The following is a 21,002-nucleotide window of genomic DNA, read 5'->3' as shown; positions in this document are numbered from 1 at the left end:
TGATCAGGAGGTCATGGGTTTGATCCTATGGTGTCCCCATGGTGATCAGGAGGTCAGGGGTTTGATCCTATGGTGTCCCCCTAGTGATCAGGAGGTCAAGGGTTTGATCCTATGGTGTCCCCCTAGTGATCAGGAGGTCAAAGTTTTGATCCTATGGTGTCCCCCTAGTGATCAGGAGGTCAAAGTTTTGATCCTATGGTGTCCCCATGGTGATCAGGAGGTCAAGGGTTTGATCCTATGGTGTCCCCATGGTGATCAGGAGGTCAAGGGTTTGATCCTATGGTGTCAACCTAGTGATCAGGAGGTCATGGGTTTGATCCTATGGTGTCCCCCTAGTGATCAGGAGGTCAAGGGTTTGATCCTATGGTGTCCCCCTAGTGATCAGGAGGTCATGGGTTTGATCCTATGGTGTCCCTATGGTGATCAGGAGGTCAAGGGTTTGATCCTATGGTGTCCCCATGGTGATCAGGAGGTCATGGGTTTGATCCTATGGTGTCCCCCTAGTGATCAGGAGGTCAAGGGTTTGATCCTATGGTGTCCCCCTAGTGATCAGGAGGTCAAGGGTTTGATCCTATGGTGTCAACCTAGTGATCAGGAGGTCAAGGGTTTGATCCTATTGTGTCCCCATGGTGATCAGGAGGTCAAGGGTTTGATCCTATGGTGTCCCCCAAGTGATCAGGAGGTCAAGGGTTTGATCCTATGGTGTCCCCCTAGTGATCAGGAGGTCAAGGGTTTGATCCTATGGTGTCCCCCTAGTGATCAGGAGGTCATGGGTTTGATCCTATGGTGTCCCCCAAGTGATCAGGAGGTCAAGGGTTTGATCCTATGGTGTCCCCAAAGTGATCAGGAGGTCAAGGGTTTGATCCTATGGTGCCCCCTAGTGATCAGGTCAAGGGTTTGATCCTATGGTGTCCCCCTAGTGATCAGGAAGTCATGGGTTTGATCCTATGGTGTCCCCCAAGTGATCAGGAGGTCAAGGGTTTGATCCTATGGTGCCCCCCTAGTGATCAGGTCAAGGTTTTGATCCTATGGTGTCCCCCTAGTGATCAGGTCAAGGGTTTGATCCTATGGTGTCCCCCAAGTGATCAGGAGGTCATGGGTTTGATCCTATGGTGTCCCCCTAGTGATCAGGAGGTCAAAGTTTTGATCCTATGGTGTCGACCTAGTGATCAGGAGGTAAAGGGTTTAATCCTATGGTGTCCCCCTTGTGATCAGGAGGTCAAAGTTTTGATCCTATGGTGTCGACCTAGTGATCAGGAGGTCAAGGGTTTGGTCCTATGGTGTCCCCCTAGTGATCAGGAGGTCAAGGGTTTGATCCTCACAGTAGAATCATCCTATTGTGTCCCCATGGTGATCAGGAGGTCATGGGTTTGATCCTATGGTGTCCCCCTAGTGATCAGGAGGTCAAAGTTTTGATCCTATGGTGTCAACCTAGTGATCAGGAGGTCAAGGGTTTGATCCAATTGTGTCCCCATGGTGATCAGGAGGTCAAGGGTTTGATCCTATGGTGTCCCCCTAGTGATCAGGAGGTCAAAGTTTTGATCCTATGGTGTTCCCCTAGTGATCAGGAGGTCATGGGTTTGATCCTATGGTGTCCCCCTAGTGATCAGGAGGTCAAAGTTTTGATCCTATGGTGTCCCCCTAGTGATCAGGAGGTCATGGGTTTGATCCTATGGTGTCCCCCTAGTGATCAGGAGGTCAAGGGTTTGATCCTCACAGTAGAATCATTCTTAAGACTGTTCTACAGACACCAAGCACTGGTTCGAGTCCTAGTGATCAGGAGGTCAAGGGTTTGATCCTATTGTGTCCCCATGGTGATCAGGAGGTCATGGGTTTGATCCTATGGTGTCCCCCTAGTGATCAGGAGGTCAAAGTTTTGATCCTATGGTGTCAACCTAGTGATCAGGAGGTCAAGGGTTTGATCCTATTGTGTCCCCATGGTGATCAGGAGGTCAAGGGTTTGATCCTATGGTGTCCCCCTAGTGATCAGGAGGTCAAAGTTTTGATCCTATGGTGTCCCCCTAGTGATCAGGAGGTCATGGGTTTGATCCTATGGTGTCCCCATGGTGATCAGGAGGTCAGGGGTTTGATCCTATGGTGTCCCCCTAGTGATCAGGAGGTCAAGGGTTTGATCCTATGGTGTCCCCATGGTGATCAGGAGGTCATGGGTTTGATCCTCACAGTAGAATCATTCTTAAGACTGTTCTACAGACACCAAGCACTGGTTCGAGTCCTAGGAAACAGATATGAAAGCGTTTTAAATAAGCCTTTGGCTTTTAATGCAATGAAGCTATAATAAATAGGTTTTAACTATACTATAACTTACGTGGCCGAATCCTGTTTGAATATGACAACACCCTTTGTGCCGTCATTGGCATTAACAATGACCTGGGACACTATACCACTGCTCCCTGTAAAGCAAACAGTCAGTCATTGGCATTAATAATGACCTTGGACACTATACTACTGCTCCCTGTAAAGCAAAACAATTTGTGCCGTCATTGGCATTAACAATGACCTGGGACACTACACCACTGATTCTTAATGCAAAACAATTTGTGCTGTCATTGGTTTTAACAATACCTTGGGATACTATACCACTGCTCCCTGTAAAGCAAGACAAGACAAAACTGTTCATGCAATAAAAGAGCCTCAAGAAAAACAAGTTTGTAACAAAAACGATCTCCAAATTTTCTTTCTTGTTTTATTAATGGCTTTTAAACATTTAAACATTAAGATTTTATATATGCAAACACCATAATAACATCCATTTTAATGACATAAGTAATTAGTAATAAGATATTTAGTCATAAGCTGTAAACCATAAGGCATTAGCCATTTGTCAGTAGCCATCACTCAAAAGCCTTTTGTTGTCAGAAATAAGCCATGAGTTATTAGCAATTAGTTATAAGCCATTAGTCAGCAGTCATAATTCTTTATTCCTTTTGCCGTTTAGCATTAGCGATTAGTTATAAGCAATCACTCATTATTTATAGCAATTACTAATTATAACCATAAGTCAATAGTCATAAGTTGTTCCCCTTTATATAAGCCATTAGTCATTAGTCTTAAGCAAATGTGCAACGAAGGAATAAAAGCAACAATTAGGTCTTATTACACAAGGGATAATAAATGTCCAATATTCAGAGTAGGTGGAAAGTGTTGTCCCTGATTAGGTTGTGCAGACTGCACAGGCTAATCTGTGACAACACTCTGCAAACATGAGTTAAACTCCATGTTTCCAGTATGAGTCTCATATGCATATCCAAAATCACATTTTTCAGTTCTGTTTTTCCAAGGACAATCTAAAATTAATTCAGCAGAACTCCTCACATACCCAGTACTGGTGGTTCTCCAGATGATTGTTGGTTAATCAGAACAACAGACAGCAGACGTACAACAAACACCTCATCTACTTCTGGTGTTTCATCATCCATGATCGTCACATTGATAGCAGCAGAAGACACACCATTGGCAAAATCGATGAATTTCTTTTCGGCAACAAAGTCTGTGTTTGGGGTCGCATAAACGAGTTCACTTGTTGGCAGTGAAACTGATCCATTTGTGATTTCATATTCAACACGGATTGCACCTATAAAGAAAAAATAGGAACATTTGAAAATGTTCTCGGAATATTCAAAGAAAAAAGAAAAAAACAACAGTTCAGTGTTTTGCGGTAGGGCTGCTTGATTTAATTTTTTCCATCAGAACTCCAACAAACTGTTGTTTATTTTTATAAGTAGAAAAAAGTCAGAAATCAACAATACATGCTTGTTTATAATATGATTAAAGAATGAATTATATTTTTTCATTTTTTACCAAAGACATAAATAAAAAACTTTAATGGTGATCTGATCCCTTTTAAGACAGTAAAGTATTACTGTTAAAATTGTTATTTGCATGTATTACACAGTACTACTGCGCCTATCAACTGTCTATTCAAATCTTAGTCTTTACTCTTTTCTTTCATAAAATCAGTAGGTTGTAACCTCAACCACATCTATTACCCACAATGCCTTACCAATAGCTCCAAACTTCCTGTCCAGCTGAATTCTGACCGTGTTGCTGGCCTCACTGACGCGGACATTCAGAGAGTTGCTGCTGAACTGGAGCACCCCGTGGGGATTGTTGCTACCCTGGATCGTCACACTGGCTGTGCGGAGAATGGGGTCCAGTGAGGCAGCACCACTCGTACCAACACCTGCAAGAAAAATATGAAGGGATCATGTCTGCAAGGGTCCAGTTATACAATAAGTTAACAAGAGGGCCATGATGGCCCTGTATCGCTCCTCTGTTTTTTTATGCGAAAAAAGCGTGCAATGCGCATGGGTTGAAATGTACTCAAGCATCTGACTTTTTCTTTCCATCCCTCGTCCCACTGGGCGCTTAAAGTTGGAAGGGTGAGCATTTTTATACATGGAAACTACTACGGTGTTAACTAAACAGACTAAAAAGCCCGGTAATTGTCGCACAGGTCCTTTGCTTATAACGTAGGTACATTTATCTCTCCAAAAGATATTGTCGTTCTTTCTATTTCACATATTTTTAGACGCTGTAGATCAAATCTACGCATGTTCTACAAGATTAATGAAAGTTCCTTCATTCAATCATGAAACTTTTTCCAAAATTCCAAAAAGTGTTTGTAGGTTTCAAAGTTTCTGTTACTTATATAGTTCATGACATATGCAAAATACCCTGTGGCCATGTTTTTTGACGAATCAAATTTTCTTGAACAACTTTTGAATGGGAGCCTTCAAGGGATAAATTTGGCCCCAGGGGCATAATTTGAACAAACTTGGTAGAGAACTACAAGATGTCACCACATACCAAATTTGGTAGCCCTAGGCCCAATGGTTATGGACAGGAAGATTTTTAAAGTTTGCACAAAATAGGCTTTATATAAGCATATGTTCAGTTTATTGACCCCTGGGGAACGGTCAAATTTGATCCCAGGGGCTTAATTTGAACAAACTTGGTAGAGGACTATTAGATGTCACTACATACCAAATTTGGTAGCCCTATGCCACACAGTTATGGACAGAAAGATTTTTAAAGTTTGCACAAAATAGGCCTTATTTATGCATATGTTTATTTTTGTGACCCCCAAGGCAGGGTCAAATTTGAGCCCAGGGAATAATTTGAACAAATTTTGTACAGGACTATTAGATGTCACTACATACAAAATTTAGTCGCCCTAGGCTCTATAATTATGAACAAGAAGATTTTTAAAGTTTGCACAAAATAGGCCTTATTTAAGCATATGTTCATTTTGGTGACCCCCGGGGCAGGGTCAAATTTGACCCCAAGGGCATAATTTGAAAAAACTTGGTAGAGAATTTTAAGATTTTAATACATACCAAATTTGGTAGAAATAGGTCCAATGGTTATGGACAAGAAGATTTTTAAAGTTTGCACAAAATAGGCTTTATATAAGCATATGTTCAGTTTATTGACCCCCGGGGCGGGGTCAAATTTGACCCCAGGGGCATAATTTGAACAAATTTGAAAGAGGTTCACCCCAGGAACATTTGTGAGAAGTTTTATCAGAATTGGACTTGTAGTTTAGGAGAAGAAGATGTTTAAAGAATAAGTTAACGCACGACGGACACAGGACCATGACATAAGCCCCGCTGGCCTCTGGCCAGTGGAGCTAAAAATTGATCGATGATTGTAGGTATTCTACTGGGCTTAGAATTGATAGTCCTTGATAATTGTATCACTATCCAAAATAATGACAAAGCATAAACCAGTTCTACAGATTATGGTATTCATGGCAAAGTTTCTGCCACTAAAAGAGTGGCAATTTGTCTGTAAACTTAAACAAAATTGCATAAAAGCAGGAAGTGTCATCCCTGCCCAAGCTTATCTGGGACAACACTTGACGCACATGCATTAAGCCCAGTTTTCGCAAACAAGGCTCAATTGGTCAGCGAATAAGGTGCCAAGTGAACAAAGGGAGCTTACCTGTTGTCCAGACGTTGATGAGGTAAACAAAGCTAACCTGAAGTCCTTACGTTGACCAGAAAAATGGAGCTAACCTGTAGTCCTCATGTTGACCAGGTGGAGTTGGTACTCTTCATTCACCTCAGGAATGTTGTCACTGAGCGCTTCTAGTTGGATTGTCTTCTCACTTTCACCCTGCAGGTTGTAAACATAAACACTGTATTACTGCATCTAAAAAAAAAATCTACTGAAATTTATTTTTGCATAAAATCAGTAAGTTGTAACCTCAACCACATATATAAACCACAATGCATTGTAACCTCAACCATATATAGAATCCACAATGCATTACAAAAAGCACCAAACTTCCTGTCCAGCTGAATTGTAACAATCTTGCTGGCCTCAATGTAACATTAGTCATTCATAGTAACACAGTGTGATATTACATATCTCAAAGTTTTTGGATCTATGTATAAATGTAAATTAAAAATTAAAATTTCAAACTATTTGTAATTTTTAACAAATTAGGTATGCTAAAGTAAAGTTTCAACTAAAATGAAAAAGTTATGAAAATCAGAAAAGGCATTCAAAAGGTAAAATGTATTTTTAAACTGTACGTCATATGAATACCGGAGCAAACTGCATTGATCCCTGGTAGGCCCTGAAGCCCTTAGAGGGGTCAAGGCCATTAAGGCCCCTTATTTCCCAGTCCACGTTCACTGTTCCAAATTGTGAGGGGTTACGCAGTACCTTCAGACCCACTGTGTCCCCTAGTTGAAACAAAGTAAATAAAATAAAATGCTTATCAGTGTAAATAATTACACATTGACATTATTAGGAGCAAAACATGTAAGATAATGGAAAGCATCATTTTACGTCAATAAAGTAAGAGAATATGGTCATTTTAAAGAATATTTTGAGAATATTTTATTTGAAAGAATATTTCATTACCATTCAGACTTAAATGTTTTACAAATATTCAATTTGAAAATTGAAAACTTCATACATCAAACTATAAGTAATATAATGAATTATAAATAAATTGAAACAAATCATGCTTTATTTTATCTATAATAACTGCCACAATGTGCACTGAAAATAAAAACAAAACTGTAAACTTCTATGTTGTTTATGAAAGACACAATTATAACCTTCCTTTGCCTGCACTGATGAGCTGCTAAGGGAGAGGACTCCAGCTACATTGTCATTCTCAAGGATTTGGATTGTGGCGTTGCTGTTCTTGATTGTGGCCCCACCTTGGACATTGCTCAACCGGACTATGACAGTCTTCATCAGCTCTGGCATCGTGTCATCCAGAATGGTGATGCTTATCACTAAGGAATATTAGAGCGGCATCATGTGACAATGGGTCTAATGCCATATGCGGCCAGGGTAGCTATAGACCAGCCTGCATATCTGCGCAGTCTGGTAAGGAGGTACCCTGTCAGCTAATTAGACCATAAAACCTTGTGTAATTTTATAGTGTACAGGGTAACTTCTGACCAGACTGCGCAAATTAGCAGGTAGTTCTGGAACTTTGCTAGATGTCATGTATGGAATAAAACCCATTATCGCATTACATGGATAATTAGAGGTTAAGATTAAGAACTTAACATACCAATATGTCTGGTATAAAACTGAATTGTTTCCATTACTTAACAAGAGATGAGTTCGTCAGAAACACAATGACCCCTATTGCGCTGCTTTGATTTTTTTATATTTTTTTTTTTTACCTTTGACCTTGAAGGATTACCTTGACCTTGAACTTCCACCACTCAAAATGTGCACCTTCATGAGAACACCGCTTTGAAAAAAAACTTTTTTTTTTACCTTTTAGCTTGAAGGATGACCTTGACATTGAAGGATGACCTTGACCTTGAACTTCTACCACTCAAAATGTGCAGCTTCATGATAACGCCGCTTTGATTTTTTTTTTACCTTTGACCTTGAAGGATGACCTTGACCTTGAAGGATGACCTTGACCTTGAACTTCCACCACTCAAAATGAGCAGCTTTATGAGAATGCTGCTTTGAATTTTTTATATTTTATTTTTGACCTTTGACCTTGAAGGATGACCTTGACCTTGAACTTCCACCACTCAAAATGTGCAGCTTCATGAGATACACATGCATGCCAAATTTCAAGTTGCTATCTTCAATATTGAAAAAGTTATGGCCAATGTTAAAGTTTTCGGACGGACAGACGCCATATATTTGACATTTGACCTTGAATGATGACCTTGAACTTCCACCACTCAAAATGTGCAGCTTCATGAGATACACATGCATTCCAAATATCAAGTTGCTATCTTCAATATTGAAAAAAGTTATGGCCAATGTTAAAGTTTTCGGACGGACAGACTCCATATATTTGACATTTGACCTTGAAGGATGACCTTGACCTTCACCTTTCACCACTCAAAATGTTCAGCTCCATTAGATACACATGCATGCCAAATATCAAGTTGCTATCTTCAATAGTGAAAAAGTTATGTCAAATGTTAAAGTGTTTTTCGGACGGACAGACAGACTGACATACACACATACACACATACTGACATACTGACATATTGACTGACGGACAGTTCAACTGCTATATGCCACCCTACCGGGGGCATAAAAAGTAAGGTTAAAATACTATGTGTGATGCTTTTTTTTTAAATATCAGCATTTAGGTCCCAAATTCAACATAAAACATCAGAAAAACAACTTTTCAACTGTTGATTAAAAATAATGAATGTCAAAATCAACATGGGCTAAAACATTAATGTAAGTAAATGCATTAATATAGAAAAAAAATGATTTAAAAGCTGTTTATAAACTCTTTTTGGGGGGATATATTTTGTAGAATATGCATAAATGAATAATTGAGGAGCCAAAATAAATTGACGTTGCAGATTTTCCAGTTCCTAATGTTTAAATTACAAGCTTAGACAATCTAAAAACTAACCTAATTTCAGAAGTCTTAATTAACTAGCCAATGATGATTCAATCAACTGGTAATGCTTATTGTAGAGAAGTACCCTGGGAAAACTTGGTTTAATGTATGTGTGTAAAGTGTCGTCCCAGATTAGCTTGTGCAGTCGACATTGGCAAATGAGGGATGATACTTTCTGCTTTTATGGTATTTTTTATTTAAAGGAAGTCTCTTCCATGTGAAAATCCAGTCTAGGCAGAGAGTGTTCTCCTAGATTAGTCTTTGCATACTTCCTAGGCTAGTCTGGGATGACATTGTACGCACATGCATTAGGCCCAGTTTGGCAGAACAAGGCCCAGTATATAAAAGGAATGTGTGGTTACATTTTCTGGTCTCCCCGGGGAGGTATGTCAAGGTAGCCCCGTCCGCTCGATAGTCCACGTTGTATACAGCAGTACTGTTGGCAGCGTCCACTGACCATTGTACCAAAACCTCTCCCATTGACCCTCCTGGCAGTAGAAACAAGATAAACATTTAGATATAATATAAATAAGTAACATCATCTTAACCGTTTTATCTGTTTAAATCTTGATTTTAAGATACGTATGAAAATATAGATTTTGAAAAGGAAGTCATATCTTGAAATGTCCAATATCTTTATTTAACAAAAATGTAAATATAATACAATTCATTACAAAACTTCAAAAACATCCAAATATCAAGAATAATTACTTGTTTAGGTATCTTGAAAATCATTATAATAACATCTTAATACATCTCATTTATAAGCATAGTAACATACACATGCAAAATAATAACAAACAACAAACATTTTAAAAATCTACTAACCTTGCCGTTCAACAATCAAATCAACAGCATAATTTGGCCGTTCCTCCACCTGAACCATATGACCACCCTCCATTGCTAGCGGACTATCACTGTACACTGTAAATGCACCGTATGGACTGTCATTAGCAAGAATGGTCACTGTAGCATTCCGTAGCCCACCAAGGTATGGGGAATTCTGGGGGGAAGGCGGGGCACCTGTCACGTCCACCCGAGTTAACATCACCATGAATTTCTCATCGAGTTCCGGTACACTGTCTGCGAGGATTGTGACAGGAAGTTGTCCCTCTGTGGTGCCTTCTGCCAGGAGGATGTAACCATTGGTAACCACGCTGTAGTCCTCACCTGGTGTGGCATGGACACCAGTTAACTCCCCTGCCTGCAACCCATGTACAAGAAAAGGAAAGATAAAGTATGGAAAACAGATGTTCAAAGTTAATAAAAATCTATTGTGTTACAATCATGATGATCGTGTTAAAATCTGCACACATGGTTAAACAAGAAACCGTCGGAGACGGGTGATGCTTCCCAAAGTTTTTTTTTGTCACAATATTGCACTATATATTCAGATAAAAGGAAACGTCTTGAGGGGCACAACTTTAGACAAAATAATATGATGGATGGTTTAGCAACTTAAAAATTTCAAAGGGCCATAACTCTCTAAATAAATCATCTAACCAGAACCCACAAATAACATGCGCATCTCCTCAAGGTAGTTAAGCTTCCCATAAAGCTCCATTGAATTCCAGTCAGTAGTTGGGGAGAAATAGCCCGGACAAGAATTGCACTATATGTACAGTTTATAGAAAATTTCAAAGGGCCATAACTCTGTGAAAAATCATCCAACCATAACCGGCTGATAAATTGCACATCTCCTGTTGGTAGTGAAGCTTCCCATAAAGTTTCATTGAATTCCTGTAATAAGTTGCTGAGAAATAGCTTGAACAAGAATTGCACTATATGTACAATGGAAAATTTCAAAGGGCCATAACTCTGTGAAAAATCATCCGACCAGAACCAGTTGATAATACGTGTATGCACGTCTCCTCTTTGAAGTGAAGCTTCCCATAAAGTTTCAAGAATTGCACTATATGTACAGTTAATGGAAAATTTCAAAGGGCCATAAGTCTGTGAAAAATCATCGGACCATAAATGGCTGATAATATGCACATCTCCTTTTGGTAATGAAGCTTCCCATAAAGTTTCATTGAATTCCGGTCATTAGTTGCTGAGAAATAGCCCGGACAAGAATTGCACTATATGTACAGTTAATGGAAAATTTCAAAGGGTCATAACTCTGTGAAAAAAATCATCTGACTAGAACCCGCTGATAATATGCACATGTCCTCTTGGTAGTGAAGCTTCTCATAAAGTTTCATTGAAATCCGGTCATTAGTTGCTGAGAAATAGCCCGGACAAGAATTGCACTATATGTACAGTTAATGGAAAATTTCAAACGGCCATAACTCTGTGAAAAATCATCCGACCAGAACTGGCTGATAATATACACATCTCCTCTTGGTAGTGAAGCTTCCCATAAAGTTTAATTGATTTCCGGTCATTAATTGCTGAGAAATAGCCCGGACAAAAATTGTGCACGGACAGACGGACACACGCACGGACAGACGAAGCGGCGACTATATGCTCCCCCCAAAAATTTTGGGGGAGCAAAATAAAAGGTAGCAGACAACAAAAAACTTTTTTCAAAGAATCAGAAAATAATTATCAAAATAATTACCATTAATTTGAGAAGCCCTTACAAAAACATACTTTAATTTGGATGCAACATATAAAAGAAAAAGAGTAATGTACATGTATAACAAGAACTTTTAGGAGCAAACCCTTTATTACTACATACATGAACATGAATTCCACAAACTTCCATTATTATTAATGATAAGATTGATACCACTGGTATTTTTGACAGATGCATTTCAAGGCATTCACAAATGACTTTATATTGAAAACATTAAGTAATGATGTAATAATAGACAACTATTTTCCGTGTTTCTTTTATTCTATTGATTTTAAAGTATAATTGTGTCACATTTCAATTAGCCGTTGAGTTGAATGTAATTCGTCCTTATATTTTACCTGCTGGCAGATGCATACAAATGGGGATTAACCGTATAATTATTCAAATAAACATGACTTTATATATAAAGAATCACTCTAAGCTAACCAACAGTAAGAAGCACATGATAATGCTATTACTGTTATGCTATAAATGCTATTAACACAATGCTATACCTTTGTTATTATGCTCAAATAGACAATATAAGTGGGGTTTTTTGAATTACAAATGTATTTTATTCCATATGTAAATAAATATACAATGTCTTAAATTCAACACAGGACTGTAACTGTGATTATCTGGATTGCTATAAATCAAAGGAATGGATAAACAAGTCATTGCATAGGAAAAATATGAAATGTTTGTCAGCAGGGCAAATGTTTTTGACTCATGTGCTGAATCTGTGGGAATAATATTTTTTAATGAAATTTGTTGTTAAAAAACATAGTCAATGCATTTGAAACTAGAAGCCTGTGCAGACTGCACAGGCTAATCTGGCACAACACTTTAAACAAATGCATTAAACCCCATTTTTCAACAACAAGGCTTAAGCGTAAAAGTCATAAATGTGTTTATATTAATATGCAGACACAAACCTTGGTAGAGTCTTTCTCGTAGTATTTCATGTTAGTGGATGTGATGTTCATAGGAGAAGACGTGGTGGTGTCGTGCAAGGTACAGGTGTTGGTATCCACGGACACATGGATCTCAAAAGACTTGCAAGACATCTGCTGAAGGCACGCCTTGGCACACACCTGTCATAACAACAAAGGAAAACACATGAGCCATGCGCTCTGGAAAAACGGGGCTAAATGCATGAGCGTAAAGTTGTGTTCCCTATCAACCTATGCAGTCTGCAAAAGCTCATCAGGTTCGACTCTTTCAACTTAGACTGGATTTTTGTTTCCAAGAGTTTTCCTTTTAACCAAAAATACCATAAAAGCAGTCCGTGTCATCCCTGTTTAGCCTGTGCCTACTGCACAGGCTGCACTGAGAAACCACACTTTAAGCACATGCATTAATCCCAGTTTTCCCAGAACCAGGCTCATATGAGGATCTTGTCAGTTAATATTGACATATCAGTCTGATGCAAAATGCTTATTGTAAAGAAACCACGTGCTACATTACAAGATTGAAAAAAGTCAAGAGTAAAGAAAATATGTGTGCAAATTGACAAGACAAGACAAGTACTAGTGTTGTATCAGACCACAAACTTGGCTGTAAGAGAAATATTATAACAGTGGCATGGAAAACTGTTCATGCGCTTAAAAAAGCAATGTCATTTATTAGTATGTACTATATGAGCCACAATCTGGGAAAACAGGGCTTAATGCATGCCTGTAAAGTATAGTCCCAGATAAGCAAATGCAGTCAGCACAGGCTATTCAAGGATGAAACTCTCCACCTAGACGGGATCTGTTTAGAAGAGAGCTCCTTTAAACAATAAATTCCATAAAAATGGAAAGTGCTTTCCCTAATAAGCCTGTGCAAACTACACAGGCTAATCTAGGATGATACTAATGCACATGCATCAAACCCTGTTTTCCCAGAGCCTGAATCATATTACCTGCTTGTTTTCTTTTGGAACAATGAGCATGGCAATATAATTGTTAAATATAATTTCAAATATGCATTTCATTTTGTTAACACTTGATGCATATTAAAAGTAAAGGAATGTGTTATTCCATGAGAGCATTTTGTACACGATCTGTTGAAGAAAGTATTAATACGGGCTGGCATAGCCCTAGTTGCTTACCAGTGAAGTGTTCTGCCCAGGTGTCACTGTGACATCAGTGCCTGTGATTCCTCGACCCCCGAGTATAGGAGTACGGAAGTACTGGAACACACTGGCGTCACCTATGTTGGTGTTGATGTCTTGTAGAAGAGACACGCTGCCTGTGCTGTAGTACACACGCAGCTCTCCAAAACTGCCTCCTCTGTAAACATTGAAGAAGGAAAAAGCCTTGTCAACATTGAAAAACGAAAGGGCCTTTTAGACATTGAAGAAGGAAAGGGCCTTTAAATATTAAAGAATGAAAGTGCCATTTAAAGACTGAGGAAGGAAAGGGCCTTGTAAACATTGAGGAATGAAAGGGCCATATAAAAATTGAGGAATGAAAGGGCCATATAAAAATTGAGGAAGGAAAGGGTCATATAAAAATTGAGGAAGGAAAGGGCCATATAAAAAAGGAGGAAGGAAAGGGCCATATAAAAAGGAGAAAGGAAAGGGCCATATAAAAAAGGAGGAAGGAGAAGGCCTTGTAGACATTGAGGAAGGAGAATGCCTTGTAAACCTCTATGGCAGCTCTTGCAAGTAGTTATACAGGTTAAAATATGTCTGTCTCAATCTGGGAAAACTGGAAAAACAGTAATGCATGTCGCTAGAGTGCCATCCCAGATGAGCCTGCCCAGTCTCCACAGCAGTAATGCATGTAACTAGAGTGCCATTCCAGATGAGCCTGCCCAGTCTCCACAGCAGTAATGCATGTCAATAGAGTGCCATTCCAGATGAGCCTGCCCAGTCTCCACAGTATTGCATGTCGCTAGAGTGCCATTCCAGATGAGCCTGCCCAGTCTCCACAGCAGTAATGCATGTCACTAGAGTGCCGTTCCAGATGAGCCTGCCCAGTAAGCATGTCGCTAGAGTGCCATTCCAGATGAGCCTGCCCAGTCTCCACAGCAGTAATGCATGTCACTAGAGTGCCATTCCAGATGAGCCTGCCCAGTCTCCACAGCAGTAATGCATGTCACTAGAGTGCCATTCCAGATGAGCCTGCCCAGTAATGCATGTCGCTAGAGTGCCATTCCAGATGAGCCTGCCCAGTCTCCACAGTAATGCATGTCACTAGAGTGCCGTTCCAGATGAGCCTGCCCAGTCTCCACAGTAATGCATGTCACTAGAGTGCCATTCCAGATGAGCCTGCCCAGTCTCCACAGTAATGCATGTCACTAGAGTGCCATTCCAGATGAGCCTGCCCAGTCTCCACAGCAGTAATGCATGTCACTAGAGTGCCATTCCAGATGAGCCTGCCCAGTCTCCACAGTAATGCATGTCACTAGAGTGCCATTCCAGATGAGCCTGCCCAGTCTCCACAGCAGTAATGCATGTCGCTAGAGTGCCATTCCAGATGAGCCTACCCAGTCTCCACAGCAGTAATGCATGTCACTAGAGTGCCATTCCAGATGAGCCTGCCCAGTAATGCATGTCGCTAGAGTGCCATTCCAGATGAGCCTGCCCAGTCTCCACAGCAGTAATGCATGTCGCTAGAGTGCCATTCCAGATGAGCCTGCCCAGTCTCCACAGCAGTAATGCATGTCGCTAGAGTGCCATTCCAGATGAGCCTGCCCAGTCTCCACAGCAGTAATGCATGTCAATAGAGTGCCATTCCAGATGAGCCTGCCCAGTAATGCATGTCGCTAGAGTGCCATTCCAGATGAGCCTGCCCAGTAATGCATGTCACTAGAGTGCCATTCCAGATGAGCCTGCCCAGTAATGCATGTCGCTAGAGTGCCATTCCAGATGAGCCTGCTTAGTCTCCACAGCAGTAATGCATGTCGCTAGAGTGCCATTCCAGATGAGCCTGCCCAGTCTCCACAGTAATGCATGTCGCTAGAGTGCCATTCCAGATGAGCCTGCCCAGTCTCCACAGCAGTAATGCATGTCACTAGAGTGCCATTCCAGATGAGCCTGCCCAGTCTCCACAGTAATGCATGTCACTAGAGTGCCATTCCAGATGAGCCTGCCCAGTCTCCACAGTAATGCATGTCACTAGAGTGCCATTCCAGATGAGCCTGCTTAGTCTCCACAGCAGTAATGCATGTCACTAGAGTGCCATTCCAGATGAGCCTGCTTAGTCTCCACAGCAGTAATGCATGTCGCTAGAGTGCCATTCCAGATGAGCCTGCCCAGTCTCCACAGCAGTAATGCATGTCACTAGAGTGCCGTTCCAGATGAGCCTGCCCAGTAATGCATGTCACTAGAGTGCCATTCCAGATGAGCCTGCCCAGTAATGCATGTCACTAGAGTGCCATTCCAGATGAGCCTGCCCAGTAATGCATGTCGCTAGAGTGCCATTCCAGATGAGCCTGCCCAGTAATGCATGTCACTAGAGTGCCATTCCAGATGAGCCTGCCCAGTAATGCATGTCGCTAGAGTGCCATTCCAGATGAGCCTGCCCAGTCTCCACAGCAGTAATGCATGTCGCTAGAGTGCCATTCCAGATGAGCCTGCCCAGTCTCCACAGCAGTAATGCATGTCACTAGAGTGCCGTTCCAGATGAGCCTGCCCAGTCTCCACAGTAATGCATGTCGCTAGAGTGCCATTTCAGATGAGTCTGCCCAGTAATGCATGTCACTAGAGTGCCATTCCAGATGAGCCTGCCCAATAATGCATGTCACTAGAGTGCCATTCCAGATGAGCCTGCCCAGTAATGCATGTCACTAGAGTGCCATTCCAGATGAGCCTGCCCAGTAATGCATGTCACTAGAGTGTCATTCCAGATGAGCCTGCCCAGTAATGATTGTCGCTAGAGTGCCATTTCAGATGAGCCTGCCCAGTAATGCATGTCACTAGAGTGCCATTCCAGATGAGCCTGCCCAGTAATGCATGTCGCTAGAGTGCCATTCCAGATGAGCCTGCCCAGTCTCCACAGCAGTAATGCATGTCGCTAGAGTGCCATTCCAGATGAGCCTGCCCAGTCTCCACAGCAGTAATGCATGTCGCTAGAGTGCCATTCCAGATGAGCCTGCCCAGTCTCCACAGCAGTAATGCATGTCACTAGAGTGCCGTTCCAGATGAGCCTGCCCAGTCTCCACAGTAATGCATGTCGCTAGAGTGCCATTCCAGATGAGCCTGCCCAGTAATGCATGTCACTAGAGTGCCATTCCAGATGAGCCTGCCCAATAATGCATGTCACTAGAGTGCCATTCCAGATGAGCCTGCCCAGTAATGCATGTCACTAGAGTGCCATTCCAGATGAGCCTGCCCAGTAATGCATGTCACTAGAGTGCCATTCCAGATGAGCCTGCCCAGTAATGCATGTCGCTAGAGTGCCATTCCAGATGAGCCTGCCCAGTAATGCATGTCACTAGAGTGCCATTCCAGATGAGCCTGCCCAGTAATGCATGTCGCTAGAGTGCCATTCCAGATGAGCCTGCCCAGTCTCCACAGCAGTAATGCATGTCGCTAGAGTGCCATTCCAGATGAGCCTGCCCAGTCTCCACAGCAGTAATGCATGTCGCTAGAGTGCCATTCCAGATGAGCCTGCCCAGTAATGCATGTCGCTAGAGTGCCATTCCAGATGAGCCTGCTTAGTCTCCACAGGCTTATCAGAGACAACACTTTCCATCTATGAAGATACTTTCTTACAACAACAAAATACATAAAGGCTGAAAAAGTGGTCCCTGATTAGCTTGTGTAACACTTTTCCAACAAGCATTAAGGCCAGTTTTCCCAGGGCATGGCTCATATGTATTTGTTTTGTATGTATTGTGTTTGCTGTTATAAAACAATAAATCAAATGGTCTGTTTACTTTTTGATAACTATTTTTACTTTTTGCTTGTTAGTTTTGCATTACATTAATGCTAATGCAATACATATGATATCATTTTCTCTTAAAGGATGGATAAATTATTACTTTGCTACATTATTTGGCACACCTACATCAAGGCACACCTACATCGAGGCACACCTACATCGAGGCACACCTACATGGAGGCACACCTACATCGAGGCACACCTACATCGAGGCACCCCTACATCGAGGCACACCTACATCATGGCACACCTACATCGAGGCACACCTACATCGAGGCAAACCTACATCGAGGCACACCTACATCGAGGCACACCTACATCGAGGCACACCTACATCGAGGCACACCTACATCAAGGCACACCTACATCAAGGCACACCTACATCAAGGTACACCTACATCAAGGCACAACTACATCAAGCGAAATATCTTAGACTGATTTATAATGAAAACAAACATAATCAACAACAGAACTCACGATCGAGTGACTCGGATATTCTGCAGCGAGTTTGTGTCTAGTTCCGACACAGAGTACTGTGTCTGGGCGAGCTGCACGGAGCCGTGTGGGTTATCATTGGCCAGGATGGAAAGAGTGAACATGCCCCGCGCCCCTATACGACCGCCCTCTGATACCTTTGTCAGCTGGATCTTTACATCCTGTTTAGAAGGCAACACAAATGAGCCACATTCTGGGAAAACTAGTTTATATGCATTTGCACAAAGTTTCATCCCAGATTAGCATGTGCAAACTGCACAGGCTGATCTGGGATGACATTTGACTTTGATGCATTTTACCCAGTTTTCCCAGAGTGCAGCTCAAATGTTATGTTAATATGTGATGCAGGAAATCATGTTATCATTTACATTGAAGCATAAATAGGTGGCTGTATGTTTGCATATGGGAAGTTCACAGAGTATGACGTTAAAGCAACTAAAATAAATACAATTCAATGTAATAATTTGGAACAAATATACATTCAAGTGAAACATATGATATGGGATTCACATCTTTATCCTCCCATTTGTCATGAATAAACAAACTGTTACAAAGGATAAAAGTATTATTGTATATATTCACCTCTTGACCCTCGGGTATATTGTCAGAAAGGACAGAGATGGTGACTTGTCGACTTCCCTCGTTGCTCACAAAGAAGACACTGCCTGACGACGGGCTGACATCCTCTTGGGCAACACCACCTGACAAATATCAGACAGGTTTATGAGTCACACAACACCACCTGACAAATATCAGACAGGTACATGAGTCACACAACACCACCTGACAAATATCAGACAGGTTTATGAGTCACACAACACCACCTGACAAATATCAGACAGGTTTATGAGTCACACAACACCACCTGACAAATATCAGACAGGTTTATGAGTCACACAACACCACCTGACAAATATCAGACACGTTTACGAGTCACACAACACCACCTGACAAATATCAGACAGGTTTATGAGTCACACAACACCACCTGACAAATATCAGACAGGTTTATGAGTCACACAACACCACCTGACAAATATCAGACAGGTTTATGAGTCACACAACACCACCTGACAAATATCAGACAGGTTTATGAGTCACACAACACCACCTGACAAATATCAGACACGTTTACGAGTCACACAACACCACCTGACAAATATCAGACAGGTTTATGAGTCACACAACACCACCTGACAAATATCAGATGGGTTTATGAGTCTCACAACACCACCTGACAAATATCAGACAGGTTTATGAGTCTCACAACACCACCTGACAAATATCAGACAGGTTTATGAGTCTCACAACACCACCTGACAAATATCAGACAGGTTTAGGAGTCACACTCTGCGAAAACTGGGCTTAATGCATGTGCATAAAGTGTTGTCCCTATGCAGTCCACACAATCTAATCAGGAACGACACTTTCCACTATTACAAAAAAAGGGAAGTCTCTTCTAAACTAAAATCCAGTATAGGTGGAAAGCGTCATCCCCGTTTAGCTTTTGCTAAACTTTGACAACATTTTATGCACATGCATTAAGTCTGGTTCTTTCTCTGAGTTTAAGTATTAAAGTATTAAATATTGAGTTTTGGGCTTTTCTGTGGAAGTGCTCAGTAGATTTTTAGATTGACAATTTCTATTTTTCAGTATCAAGTCACAGAGTAAACATCAAATTCAGCATAGGTTATGTCTTTCTCAAGTATGAATATTCAGTAATGTATTTCTAGTCATATCATATTTGTAAGAAATACAGGAAAAGTTGTGTTTACCATATTTATACCTAGCGAATTTGTACCTAAAATATTGCCACGCCACAATATTCAAAATTCAATTAGGAAAATGCAATTTAAACAGAAAACGAAATAAAATATTTCAAGTGTTACTGTATGCAACCTTCAAGCATGTTGACCAATTTTAAGGTCATGACCCCTAGGGTTCCTCTAGCCCTCACACCTACCTCCGAACATGGTTACCCACTGCAAAGTAATGACCCTCAGTCCTCACACCTACCTCCCAGTATGGTGACCCATTCCAAGGTCATGACACCCAAGGTTCCCCCGGTCCTCACACCTACCTCCCAACATGCTGACCTTCTCCAAGGTCATGACCCTCAGTCATAACAACTACCTCCCAACATGGTGACCTATTCCAAGGTCATGACCTCCAGTCCTCACACCTACCTCCCAGTATGGTGACCAATTCCAAGATCATTACTCCAAGAGTTTCCCCGGTCCTCACACCTACCTCCAAACGTTGTGACTCATTCTAAAGTAATGATCCTCAGTCATCACGCCTACCTCCCAGCATGGCGACCCATTCCAAGGTCATGACCCCCAGGGTTTCCCCGGTCCTCACCTCTACCTCCTTGCATGGCAACCCATTCCAAGGTCATGACCCCTAGGGCTCCCCCGGTCCTCACACCTACCTCCCAGCATGGCGACCCATTCCGAGGTCATGACCCCCGGGGTTTCCCCGGAACTCACACCTACCTCCCAGCATGGTGACCCATTCCAAGGTCATGACCCCCAGGGTTCCCCAGTCCTCACACCTACCTCCCGGCATGGCAACCCATTCCAAGATCATGACCCCCAGGGTTCCCCAGTCCTAACACCTGCTTCCCAGCATGCCGATCCATTCCAAGGTCATGACCCCCAGGTTTCCCGAGTCCTAACACCTACCTCGCAGCACGGCGACCCATTCCAAGGTCATGACCCCCCAGGGTTACCCAGTCTTCACACCTACCTCCCTGCATGGCAACCCATTCCGAGGTCATGACCCCTAGGGTTCTCCCTGTCCTAACATCTATCTCCAAGCATGATGACTCATTCCAAAGTCATGACCCCCAGGGTTCCCAAGTCCTAACAACTACCTCACAGCACGGCAACCCATTCCAAGGTCATGACCCCTAGAGTTCCCCCAGTCCTAACACCTACCTCCCAGCATGGCAACCCATTCCAAGGTCATAACCCCCAGGGTTCCCGAGTTCTCACACCTACCTCCCAGCATGGCAACCCATTCCAAGGTCATGACCCCCAGTGTTCCCCAGTCCTCACACCTACCTCCCTGCATGGCGACCCATTCAAAGGTCATGACCCCCGGGGTTCCCTAGTCCTAACACCTACCTCGCAGCACGGCGACCCATTCCAAGGTCATGACCCCCAGGGTTCCCCAGTCCTAACACCTA

At 42.0% G+C, this 21,002-nt stretch overlaps 1 protein-coding gene across 1 annotated transcript in view; it reads right to left on the bottom strand.

The window, feature by feature from the left end:
* The window catches only part of LOC127854560 (adhesion G-protein coupled receptor V1-like), a 148,356-nt gene that overhangs the window by 83,059 nt on the left and 44,295 nt on the right, over positions 1-21,002 (bottom strand). Inside the window, exons 37-48 of the mRNA XM_052389623.1 lie at positions 18,395-18,513; positions 17,795-17,973; positions 13,537-13,717; positions 12,377-12,535; positions 9,710-10,085; positions 9,244-9,369; positions 7,095-7,277; positions 6,574-6,713; positions 6,039-6,138; positions 4,022-4,201; positions 3,338-3,592; positions 2,327-2,411 (exon numbers count right to left, since the gene is read on the bottom strand). Coding sequence (XP_052245583.1) covers positions 2,327-2,411; positions 3,338-3,592; positions 4,022-4,201; positions 6,039-6,138; positions 6,574-6,713; positions 7,095-7,277; positions 9,244-9,369; positions 9,710-10,085; positions 12,377-12,535; positions 13,537-13,717; positions 17,795-17,973; positions 18,395-18,513 — 2,083 coding nt within the window. The remainder of the gene's footprint in view (positions 1-2,326; positions 2,412-3,337; positions 3,593-4,021; positions 4,202-6,038; positions 6,139-6,573; positions 6,714-7,094; positions 7,278-9,243; positions 9,370-9,709; positions 10,086-12,376; positions 12,536-13,536; positions 13,718-17,794; positions 17,974-18,394; positions 18,514-21,002) is intronic.

Source organism: Dreissena polymorpha, chromosome 13, assembly GCF_020536995.1.
Source record: "Dreissena polymorpha isolate Duluth1 chromosome 13, UMN_Dpol_1.0, whole genome shotgun sequence".
Lineage (NCBI taxonomy): Eukaryota > Metazoa > Mollusca > Bivalvia > Myida > Dreissenidae > Dreissena > Dreissena polymorpha.
Note: the sequence above shows the minus strand (reverse complement) of the source record. Positions and strands in the feature narration are given on the sequence as shown.